This window comes from Eriocheir sinensis, chromosome 36 (assembly GCF_024679095.1).
Source record: "Eriocheir sinensis breed Jianghai 21 chromosome 36, ASM2467909v1, whole genome shotgun sequence".
Taxonomy (NCBI): Eukaryota; Metazoa; Arthropoda; class Malacostraca; order Decapoda; family Varunidae; genus Eriocheir; species Eriocheir sinensis.
The window spans coordinates 7672243-7684989 of NC_066544.1; the positions used below are offsets into that span (position 1 = coordinate 7672243).

General features: G+C 40.8%; 1 protein-coding gene across 1 annotated transcript in view; it reads right to left on the reverse strand.

Moving 5' to 3' along the window:
- Positions 1 to 550: 550 nt before the first annotated feature.
- LOC127007681 (uncharacterized) overlaps positions 551 to 12747 on the reverse strand; it is a 53506-nt gene continuing 41309 nt past the window's right edge. The window contains exons 2-3 of the mRNA XM_050878892.1: positions 3139 to 3413; positions 551 to 1687 (exon numbers count right to left, since the gene is read on the reverse strand). Of these exons, the coding sequence (XP_050734849.1) occupies positions 1678 to 1687; positions 3139 to 3413 (285 nt within the window). The 3' untranslated portion in view covers positions 551 to 1677. The remainder of the gene's footprint in view (positions 1688 to 3138; positions 3414 to 12747) is intronic.

Sequence of the window (12747 nt, forward strand, 5' to 3'; positions counted from 1 at the left end):
CTGTATTGTTGCCAGTTGCCGCCTTCTGTTTTTCTATTAATATATGTCTACTAAACCTTTTTAAAGAGCACAGAGATCAGAATAGAAAGGACGGTGGAGATCAATATGAATTTCAGGAGAAGCTGCAGAGAGAGAGAGAGAGAGAGAGAGAGAGAGAGAGAGAGAGAGAGAGAGAGAGAGAGAGAGAGAGAGAGAGAGAGAGAGAGAGCGTAAATGGCATCAACCAGACACTAGATGGGACGAGAATATAATAAGCAAACTGCCGTAATTGTTATGTATTACCAAATCAGAATATAAGAATTGTGTCCCTTTTAAGCAGACGTATCAAACTGAGCTTATCTTCCACGCCAGTGATGAAAAAAATAATTGTAAGTTGGTGTAGCCTAGCAGAAAGAAGATAGATAGGATAACAAGCATTAGGTAATCTGCTTGTTAGATAGTTAGGGTTACCTCTCGAATAGGTAACACACACTCACAAAAAAAAAGATCTTGGCGTTTATGCACTCTTCAAATGTTCCCGCGATGAGGTGAGGTCAAGAAATCATGGAAGTGAAAGATCTACACACATGTTTATTATTAGTCATTGCAAGGATTATTGTTGCTGCTTGCTGCCGTGAAGACGCTGCAGTACACTAACCAGGGCTGGATAATCAGGCGTCGGGTTGCAAATGATTAATTATCGCTTCTGTCGCCACACACACACACACACACACACACACACACACACACACACACACAAGGCTTCACAAACACCCATATTCAGTTTGAAGCTTCACTTTACTTGAATCCATCGCCATGAATAATTAATGTAACGAGATGGTTATTTCTCATCGAATCTGACGACCGACTGACTTGCTACTTGCACACACACACACACACACACACACACACACACGGGATCTACCTTCGCTCTGAGCCGCTTTGGAGTCCACCGAAAGCAAAAGATAAACAAGGGAATCGAACTAAGAGAAGACAACATGCAGCCTGACACTCGCCGGCCGCCTCCAGCCTAAAGTTATGGGTTAAAGAAAAGAAAACGCAGCCTTCGCCCACTCTCTTTGATTCCTCGTTGATAGGGAAGCTTAGCGAATATGCCAAATAAATTAATATATAAAGAAATGAGTAAATAAATCGCTCTCTATATAAATTAATTATTATAATGAACATAATAGAACGTTTCGATGCCAAATATTGAAGGTTCTGTGTGAGACTTTCCCCTAATTGTTTTTTTTCTTCCCTTTTTTGAGGGGTTGGGAGGTTGGGGAGGGGGAATAAGTATTGGGAACTGTTTTTTTTAAGTAATCTGAGTCTTATTCCATCATGTGAACTTTATGGTGGGAAGTCTATGATAACAACAACAACAAAAAATCCATAACTTCAAAGGAATGTTACAGACCCCGAAACAGCAACTCAGACGAAGGAAGTATACACACACACACACACACACACACACACACACACACACACACACACACAGCTACTCAGGAGGACACCACTGCTCTGTTGCTCTGCTCTGCGCGGTGTTGTGCCACAGAGGGAGGAGGAGAGGGTCACGTCGCGCTAGGTCCGTGTGTGGCGCCGCGCGGGGGAGGCTGACGCGCCGCGGTGGGCCCTGACGTCACGAGGCTGGGAGTGACGTCAGCGGCCGGCCACGATGTCAGAGTTTCGGAGACTGACTCACTTCCGCCTGATTGGAGAAGATGATGGATGTGTTAGAGACGGAGTTCGGGTCTTGTTTCAGGTTGTTATTATTATGTGACATAACAGAGAAGAGAATGCCAGGATTAGAGCAATAATTATCTCTAAACCAAACACACAATAAATTAAATACGTAAATAAATCGATAAAGAAAAAAGTCAAATGCCGCACCGTACCAAATCGAGTGTGTCATGAACAGATACAAGTAACCTTACGACCTCAATGATAAAAATAATGTTACAATACGGGACAATAGGAAGTTAACTCTCAGGTAAAAGCAGTAAAGATGCAAGGGGTTACGAACAGGACAACCACGAAGAGAAAATATGACAGTCAAGATACGAAAGAATGCAAACAGGACTCAGCCATGATGTATAAACAATACGCTCAAATAATATCATAAAGAAAATAATGCGCTAAAATAAGTAAAATAATAATAATACGAAAATGATAATACGCTCAAATAAATGATAACTAAAAGGGAATACGAAGAATAAATGATAAGAAGATAGTAATGAGCTTAAGTAGATAACGCGAAAATAACAGTACACGGAAAGTAAAGGATAACTGAAAGTATAATAAGAAAGTAATAAGACAAATAAATGATAACTAAAAGGGAATATGAAGAATAAATGATAAGAAGATAGTAATGAGCTTAAGTAGATAACGCGAAAATAACAGTACACGGAAAGTAAAGGATAACTGAAAGTATAATAAGAAAGTAATAAGACAAATAAATGATAACTAAAAGGGAATATGAAGAATAAAGGATAAGAAGATAGTAATGAGCTTAAGTAGATAACGCGAAAATAACAGTACACGGAAAGTAAAGGATAACTGAAAGCATAATAAGAAAGTAATAAGACAAATAAATGATAACACAAAAATAGCAATGAGCTAAAATATGTATTAACACGAAAATAAGGATACATTCAAATAAATAAAAACTAAAAGGAAGGAACACGAAAAATAAATGACAGCATGTAGGGAATAAAAGGAAAAATAAATGACAGCACGTAGGGAATAAAAGGAAAAATAAATGATAGCAAAAAAGGGAAATGCTGAACTATATGATGACACGAGACAAACAGATGATGGATAACACGAAGAGATAGAAGATTAGATGGAATTAGAGAAAGAAATAGATAACATAGATAGATAATTAGATAAAAAAAAATAGATAAACAGATAATCACAATGAATATGACACACACACACACACACACACACACACAGCTTCCCGCAAAGAAATATAGAGGTTTGGAACAGACTAAGTGAAAATGTAGTATCGGCGAGGAGTGTGCAAAGCTTTAAAGAAAAGTTGGATAAATGCAGCTACGGAGACGGGACCACACGAGCGTGAAGCCCAGGCCCTGTAAAACTACAACTAGGTAAATACACACTCATAAAAAAAATATAAAAAAACAGTTACCAACCCACCTGAAGCAAGAGATGGGGTTGAAGTAACACTGATGGTACCGAATCTGTCTCTTGATGGTGTGAAGGTTCCCCGGCAGGCCTGAGAGGGGGGCGAACATCCTCTTCTTCATCTCCCCCCGCCTGCTGCCCCCCTCCTCCCCCTCGTCCTCCTCCTCGTCCAGATCGCCGCCCTCCCCCTTCATGAGGTCACGCTTGAAGGAGGGAAGGTCCTGCCAAGAGTCCTCCAGCTCGGCAGCCATTCGCGAGAGTATGAGATCCTTTAGGGCGGCGAGCTCCTGCAGGATGATAAGAAAAGAAAAAATAAGGATTAGATGAAATGAAAACTACAATATGCACATAAATATATAGATGTATAGGAGAAACGAAATACACAAAAAATAAAAATAAGATATAGTAGATGAAATGAATAGATATAAATATACATACGAGTATAAATAAATAGAAAACTTTAGACGATGTACACTCTCTCTCTCTCTCACCGCAGCACAAAGAACAGGAACTGAGAAGGTTAACAATAAAAGTGTGGCTGGTGCGCGCGCTGCTCTGGAAAACTAATTAAAAAGCCTAATGAGGGATGGAGAAAAAATAATTGTTGGCGTAGAAATAGTGATAGATTTTTTTCTTAGTTGGTATATGTGAGACTACTCCTGTTGCAACGCTGATGATAATTACTACTACTACTACTACTACTACTACTACTACTACTACTACTAATAATAATAATAATAATAATAATAATAATAATAATAATAATAATAATAATGCTACTACTACTACTACTACTACTACTACTACTACTACCTCCCCTATCCTCTCTCTCTCCATGGCTTCCTTCAGCCCCTCTCTTATCCCATCCTTGTCTCTTTCCTTCCTCCCTTCTCTCCATTCTCTTCTCTCACCCTTGTTTTTACCTCCCTTCCTCTCTCCCTCCCTTCTTCGACCTTCCTCAACCTTTCAAGGATTATCGACTTATTATTTACCCCAACTTTCGTCAAGGCCAAGGCGTAGGTATTGATTATTGTTGTTGTTGTTATTGTTATTGTTATTATTATTATTATTATTATTGTTGTTGTTGTTGTTGTTGTTGTTGTTGTTGTTGTTGTTGTTGTTGTTGTTGTTGTTGTTGTTGTTGCTGTTGTTTGTGGCGTTTGGCGTGTGTGTAGTGTCTTTTTATTAGTTTGTGCTTTTGTGGTAGTAGTAGTAGTAGTAGTAGTAGTGGCAGGAGTAGTAGTAGTAGTAGTAGTAGTTATAGTAGTAGTAGTAGTAGGAGTAGTAGTAGTAGTAGTAGTAATAATAGTAGTAGTAGTAGTAGTGGCAGGATTGTAATGTAGATAAAAATAACAATATCATTAACAGCAAAAAACAACGATGAAAACAATAGTAATAATGTTAATGATAATAATAATGATAATAATAATAATAATAAGAGGAAGGAGAATGATAAGAAACGAACAATTAAAAACACAATAGCAATAATTAGAATAAAAAAAAATCATATGAATAATAAATAAAAACGGACAAGTAAAATGTAATAGTAATGATAGAGAGTAAGAAGAATACGAATAAAAATAATAATAATAATAAAACACGAACACTTAAAACAAAAGCGCATCTGTGTTTGCCCCTCGCTACTTGAAGCTAATGGACACCAAACCAACCATTAGGGAAAAGGTAAAGAAAGGAAGAAGACAAAGGAGCGGAAAGGGAAGGGAGGCAGGAGAGAAAAAAGAAAAGAGGAGGAAAGGGAATTCGCCGCATCAAAACCCTTCTTCTCCTTTCTCATTTTTCCTCCCCTCTCGTTATCACTTATTAAAGAATCCACATTTTATTCTCCACTTCAATAGCGGCGTCTAAGTGTGTGTGTGTGTGTGTGTGTGTGTGTGTGTGTGTGTGTGTGTGTGTGTGTGTGTGTGTGTGTAACAATATTTCAACACAAAGGTAGCGAAAATAAACGCGTTTGTGTGTATATGAAAGAAAAAAGAGCAAGAAAGAAGAAAGAATGAATGAATGAAAGTAAGAAAGTAAGAAAAAAAGAATGAAAGTAACAAAGAAAGAAGAAGAAAAAGAAGAAGTAGAAGCAGATGAGGAAAGAAAGAAAAAGAAAAAAGCAAGAAGAAAAGAAAAAAAGAAAAAGAGCAAAAAGGAAGAAGAAAAAGAGAAAGAAGGAAAGTACGAAAGTAAGAAAGAAAGAAAGAATGAAAGTAACAAAGAAAGAAAGAAGAAGAAAAAGAAGTAGAAGCAGAAGAGGAAAGAAAAAGAAAAAAAGAAAAAAAGCTAGAAAAAAAGGGTGCTTGTCAATTTACCTCACAAACCTTCCACGAAACGGCAGCTTGTTACACACACACACACACACACACACACACACACACACACACACACACAAACAAAGGGGTGCTTCAGGGACGGGTATCGACACTTGGGTTCAATAATTCGAAGCAGCAAAGCGACTTGTGAACCCTCCGACTCCTTGAAACCTCTTTGCCTGTTATCCTATTATCTCTTCTTCCTCCTCCTCCTCTTCCTCCTCCTCCTCCTCCTCCTCCTCCTCCTCCTCCTCGTCTTCAAGGCAATGTTACGTAGACTTTCAATGTGGTTTTCTGTATCTCCTCATATTTAACTTTCCTCATTTTCGCCTCCTCCTCCTCCTCCTCCTCCTCCTCCTCTCCTCTTAAGTGAATATTTCCTCGTATCAAATTTTCGACAGACGGGAAGGAAGAAGAAGGGACAGGGAAGAGGAAGAGAAAGAAAAGGAAAAGTGAAGGAATGGAAATAGGAAAGAGAAGGAGGAGAAGTAGGAAGAGAAGGAGGAGAAGGAGGAGGAGGAGGAAGTGGTGGAAGAGGAGGAGTAGGAATCGCATTAAAAAAAAAAAAAAATGAACTAGTTGTGTCCAGACTCCTTTACTGTCCTCCTCCTCCTCCTCCTCCTCCTCCTCCTCCTCCTCCTCCCCCTCCCCCCTCTCCTCCTCCTCCTCCTCCTCCTCCTCAACTCAGAGCGAGGCTGACAAACTAGAGTTGGACAGAATTCGCCGCGAAACCAAGAAATTAATAAAACGAAGCAAGCAAAATCTTGAAGAATATATAGCGGAAACAAGTAAATCTAATCCTAAAGAATTTTTCAGCTATGTAAATAATAAAAAGTCACTCACTTGTGGTATCGGACCGCTTGCTAATGAAAATGGTAACCACACGAACGATGAAAATGAAATGGCTACAGTCCTAAATAACTTTTTCGCATCCGTATTTACCGACGAAGATTGTTTATCACCTCAACCGCCGGAGGTTAGAAGGGCCGAAAAGATGTTAAGTGGCGTGCTCATCGTAGAAAGTGACATTTTACGCACAATTGAAAAGATTAAAGTAAGCAAAGCTCCTGGTCCAGACAAAATTACCCCCAGGGTCTTAAAAGAAATCAAACATCAAATTTGTAAACCGCTCTCCATCATATTCAATAAATCTTTAACAGCTGGAAAAGTTCCGTCGGATTGGAAACTTGCAAATGTCACACCAATTTTCAAAAAGGGGGACAAGTCTCATCCAGGAAACTATCGACCAATTAGCCTGACATCGATTGTTTGTAAGTTAATGGAGACTATCATTCGCGACAATATGGTGAAATTCTTCAAAGAAAATAATATAATAAATAATTCGCAACATGGCTTCCGTAGTAAACGTTCGTGTTTGACTAACTTACTTGATTTTTTTCACTATATTTTTGAGGTGTTCGATGAAAGCAGATCAGTAGATATCATATATCTGGATTTTCAAAAGGCATTTGATAAGGTCCCCCACCAACGATTGCTCAGCAAACTACTGGCGCACGGTATCTCGGGTAACATTCACAATTGGCTTGCGGACTGGCTCTCTGAGCGGAAACAGAGAGTAGTTCTAAACGGTGTTACATCTAACTGGCTCGATGTCAAAAGCGGCGTACCTCAAGGATCAGTGCTTGGCCCCATGCTCTTCTTAATTTATGTTAATGATATCGATGATGGGCTCACTTGCAAAGTATCAAAATTTGCTGATGACACAAAAATTGCTAGTAAAGTAACTGCGATACTCGACGAAGAAGCTTTACAATCAGATATAGATCGACTTGCACGTTGGGCCAATCAATGGCAAATGAAATTTAACGTTGACAAATGTAAAGTGTTGCACATCGGAAAAAATAACAATCGCGTTCGGTACGTAATGAATGGCAAACAACTTTCTGCAGTAAGTAAAGAAAAGGATCTTGGAATCACTATATCAAGCGATTTAAAGCCCGGTCAGCATTGTTCAGAGGTAGTTAAAACTGCAAACAAATTGGTTGGCTTCATCGGACGAGTCTTTAATAATAAATCGGAAAAAGTAATATTAAAACTGTATAATTCGTTGGTTCGACCCCGTCTAGAGTACTGTGTACAGTTTTGGTCTCCCTACTACAGAAAAGACAGAAAAGTTGGAACGGGTCCAACGAAGAGTAACAAAGATGATTCCTAGGTTGAGAAATTTATCATATGAACAAAGGCTTAAAGAAGTAAATTTATTCAGCCTATCAAAACGAAGAATGCGAGGCGATCTAATAGAAGTGTTTAAAATGTTCAAAGGATTGAGTGATATTAATGCGGAAGATTACTTTACAATTGATCGATCAAATAGAACAAGAAGAAATCACAATTTGAAGATAAGTGGTAAAAGATTCTCGTCGTACGAAGCTAAACACTTCTTCTTCAATCGAGTTGTTAATGTTTGGAACTCTCTACCTTGTGATGTCGTTGATAGTACAACAGTTACGGCCTTCAAGAATAGATTAGACAAGTGTTTTGAATCCAACCAGCAACTAAGATATTACTCATTGTCGTAATAACGTTAAGATCTTTCGAATACTGGTGTCCTTGTCCGTTTTTATCGCCCGGTTAGTGGTAGCAGTAATGGGAGTTCTTTCCTCTTTCCTACATAAATTCCATGCAGTTTTTCCATGCTGCATGGTTCTTTTTCCTTTCCTGCCAGCTTTGGCTGGAGGGATGGGGGGATGGGGAGGAGCCTTCGCCTTTGCTGTCCTTCATCTTCCACCTTTGATTAGATAGTTAGTGTAGCTTGTCACAAACAACCTCGTAAGGACCAGCAGGTCTGCTGTTGTTTGTTCTTCCTTTGTGTTCCTTTGTGTTCCTCCTTCTCCTCCTCGTCTTCCTCTTCGACCTTGTTGTTTTCTATTTTTTTTCTTTTCCCTCCTCGACTGAATCTCTTTATCATTATTTTCAAGTTGGGGCATTTTATTCCTGGTCCAGTTTGCATGCCATTACCCTCACACCTTTTCTTCCTCCTCCTCCTCCTCCTCTTCTTCTTCTTTTTCCTCTTCCTCTTCTTCCTTTTCTTCCTCCTCCTCTTCCTCGATTTTTGTTGCCTTCCTTCGCCCACACTTTTTATCATGATTTAATTATTTTCCTTCCTCCTTATTGCATTAATCCTCCTCCTCCTCCTCCTCCTCCTCCTCCTCCTCCTCCTCCTCCTCCTCTTACTTCCTCTTACCCTTTCCCTTCTCGATTTTGTTTTCTCTCTTATTCCTCGTCTTCGTTTCTCCTCTATCCTTCCCTTCTTTTACTCTCACTCTTCTTCATTATCACTATCATTTTCTCCGTTTTCTTCTTCTTCCTCCTCCTCCTCATCATCATCCTCCTCCTTCTCCTCCTCCTCCTCCTTCTTCTCCTTCTCGGTCATTTTTTCCACTCACTTATTTGCCTCCTCCCCTCTCTCTCTCTCTCTCTCTCTCTCTCTCTCTCTCTCTCTCTCTATCTATCTATCTATCTATCTATATCTTGCTCTTTCGGCACCACCACCACCACCACCAACAACAACAACAACAACCACTACAAAAAAGTATGTTATTATTTATTTTTATATTCACGTCTTCCTTCCCATTCCTTCATTTGCCGCTAACGTCACACCTTCACACTTTCATGCTTATTGGAGTGTGAAAATTTGCCTCACCACGAATATATATATATATTTTTTTAACACCTTTTTATCTTCTTTTTCTCTCTCTCTCTCTCTGACTGGACGATGAGATCCAATTTGCGAGTCTGACATGCAGCGACTTGTTACTATGTGTGTGTGTGTGTGTGTGTGTGTGTGTGTGTGTGTGTGTGTGTGTGTGTGTGTGTGTGTGTTATTATTGGTGTACTGAACTGATTTGCTGATTAACTGACTGACTGATCCATCACAACGCGAACAAACCAATTAACTGACTGATTCGCTGGATAATGGACTGACTGACATATCATATTAACAAGTAACGAGTAAACACACACACACACACACACACACACACACACGGTAGCTCAGTGGACAGAGCGTCTGCCTCACAACCAGAAGGACCGTGGTTCGATTCCCGGCCGGGTGAAGATAAGTTGGGTTTATCTTCTTTCACGTGTAGCCCCTGTTCACCTAGCAGTGAGTAAGTACGCGACGTCAGGTGAGTTGTGACCTCGTTGTCGCGGTGTTGTGTGTGAGTGGTCTCAGTCCTACCCAAAGATCGGTACTACGAGCTCTGTGCTCTTCCGTAGGGGAACGGCTGGCTGTCTCGAGAAAGACCCGCAGCAGACCAGGAGGTGAATTACACACACACACACACACACACACACACAATCAGGGTTAACCACGTATGGTCATGAATACCAACACACAGCCATTATTACCTCCTCCTCCTCCTCCTCCTTCTCCTCCTCCTCCTCCTTCTCCTCTTCCTCCTCCTCCTCCTTCTTTAGCAGTACGATTAACTACTTCCCTGCCTCGCGATATTAGCCTTTGTGAGTTAAGAAGCAAGAAGTGGTTCCAGAATTGTGGCAGAGTAGAAACCTTTGCCTACTACTACTACTACTACTACTACTACTACTACTACTACTACTACTACTACTACGCTATGTGGAAAAGTGTGCATCAAATAGCTTTTTTATTGTTTTCTTCTTGCTGGGGATTTTTTTTTACTCAGTTTGTTTGTTTATTTATTTTCTGGATGAGGGATTTTGTTACTATTACTGTTTTATTGTATTTTCTCTTTCTATCTATCTCCCTATCTATGTATGTGTCTAACTCTATCTGTCTCCCTCCCTCTCTCTCCCCTCACCTGCCAAACAAAGCCAATTAAATGGGGTGAGGGAAAACATGGGAGGTACAATTGTAAACTCCTCCTCTTCCTCCTCCTCCTCCTCCTCCTCCTCCTACTACTACTACTACTACTACTACCACTGCCTTTGCTACTACTACTACTACTACTACTGTTATTACGTATATCATCACTATTCATCCCTTCAAAGGCGGAAACCTCAAAAGAGCCCCTCAATTACTTTCCCGTCTAATTCAGGGCGGTTCGAGAAAAGCAAGGAGATTCAATCGTATTTTTGCTCCCTTAAAGTTGTTTTCGAGGTGGATAAATGAAGGAGTGGAGGGTAAGGGAACGAAAAGTTAGTTAGATAGATAGGTAGATAGATAGTGTGTGGGAGGTGTGTAAGAAGAGGAAGGTAGAGGGAAGGAGGAGGGAGAATAAGAGGTTACCTTATCATTCTTCCTATCCTTTACTCTCCCTCTCCTTTATCTTCTCTATCTCACCTTTTCCCTTTACTTTTCAACCCTACGTACTTACAAACTTATAAACTTAGCACATACTCCATACTTCTTTCCCCTTCCCTTCCTTTCTCTTTCCTCCTTTTCGTCCCCTTTCTTTCCCTTCCTTCCATTTCCTCTTCTCCCTCTTGTTCTTATTTACTTCATTCTTTTCCCATTTTTCTCCTTCCTACCCTTCGTTTTTTCCTCCCTCATCTTCTCCACCCATCACCACTTTCCTCCACTCTCCCTCCACACTCCTACACACTCCAAAAGTCACCACCTCTATTTTTTTTACTATCAAGGCCACCTCTTCACTCCTTGCATCCTTCCCTTCAGAACCTCCACAATCCTCAACCCTCACCTCGACTGCACCCTATAACCTCATAACTCTCAGAACACCAGAACTCAGAATTCTTAGAACCTCATAACCTCAGAACTCTTAGAACTCAGAACACTCAGACCTTAGAACTCTTAGAACCTCAAAACTCAGAACTCTCAGACCTCAGAACTCTTAGAACCTCAAAACTCAGAACTCTCAGACCTCTTAGAACCTCAGAACTCTCGAACTCAAGAACTTAAGACTCTCATAACACAAAGTCAGAACCTCCACGAAGCTTAACCTCTCACCCCTACTCTACCTCATAACTCCAATACGAAACCTGTCAATACCATAGACACATTCAAAAAGAGGTTGGATAAATTAATGGAGAGTGAAGTTAAGTGGGACTAGGCTTACAGGAGCTGCCTTGTAGAGACCAACCGGCCTCTTGCAGACTCCTTACGTTCTTATGTTCTTATGTTCATCAAGGCCACCGCTTCACGCCTTACAACCTCCCCTAAGACCCTCCACCTCATAACCCCACCATGCAACCTCACCCTCTCAACAACCCCTCCCCTCTACCCCCTTTTAATTAGCGTCCTGATGCCCAGCAGGTGAGAGAGAAACCTAATACTCCACCTGACACCAAATTAAGGAGTCAGGTAAGGTAGGTGAGGTGGAAGGGGGTAGGGGAAGGAGGGAGGGAAAGGTCACCTGACGCCCCTAAACAGCTGTAATTAGGCTACCTGTAAAATTTACCTGTGTTTACCCGAGTCTTGGGAGAGGGAGGTTAACGAAGAGAGGAGAGGGAAGGTGAGAAGGAAAAGGGGAAGGAAAAGGAAGAGAGAAGAAGAAGGAAGAAGGAAATGAGAGGAAGAGGAGGGTAAGAAAGGAAAAGGAAGAGGGAGGGGAGAAAAGTAGATGTCAATAAGGAGATGAAAAGGAAAGACGAAGAAGGAAAAGGAGAGGATGAGGAGGGAGATGAAAAAAAGGAAAATGAAAGGACAGGAAAGGAGAGGAAGAGAAAGGAAGAGAAGAGGAGGAGAGAAAAGAAGGGTATAATGAAATAAAAAGGAAAGGAAGAAAATCAAAGGGGAAGTAAGGTACAAAGGAATAGGGAAAGGAAGGTAAGGAATAAGGGAAAGAAAAAGACAAGGCGGAAAGAAAAGGAAAGGAAATGGGAAGAAGGGGGATGGAGGAAAACAGAGGAAGAGAAAAAGAGAAGGAGGGAGGTAGGGAGGAACAACTGGAGAGAAGGAAACATGGAAAAGCGAATGGCGGGAAACTCGATATTACGAAAGCGAAAGGAGGGAATGGAAGGGACAAGATATGAAAGATATGAGAGAGGGAGAGAGGGAGATGAGGAGGGGAAAGTTAGGGTTGAGAGACAGGGAGGGAGAGAAGTGATAAAGGAAACTTGTGAGAGGATGCAAAGTTCGGTATAAAGGGAGGGAGATAATGGGAAGGTAAGAGGAGGAGGAGGAGGAGGAGGAGGAGAACACAAAGGAACACAAAGGAAGAACAAACAACAGCAGACCTGCAGGTCCTTACGAGGCTGTTTGTGACAAGCTACACTAACTATCTAATCAAAGGTGGAAGATGAAGGACAGCAAAGGCGAAGGCTCCTCCCCACCCCTCCATCCCTCCAGCCAAAGCTGGCAGGAAAGGAAAAAGGACCATGCAGCATGGAAAAACTGCATGGAAATTAT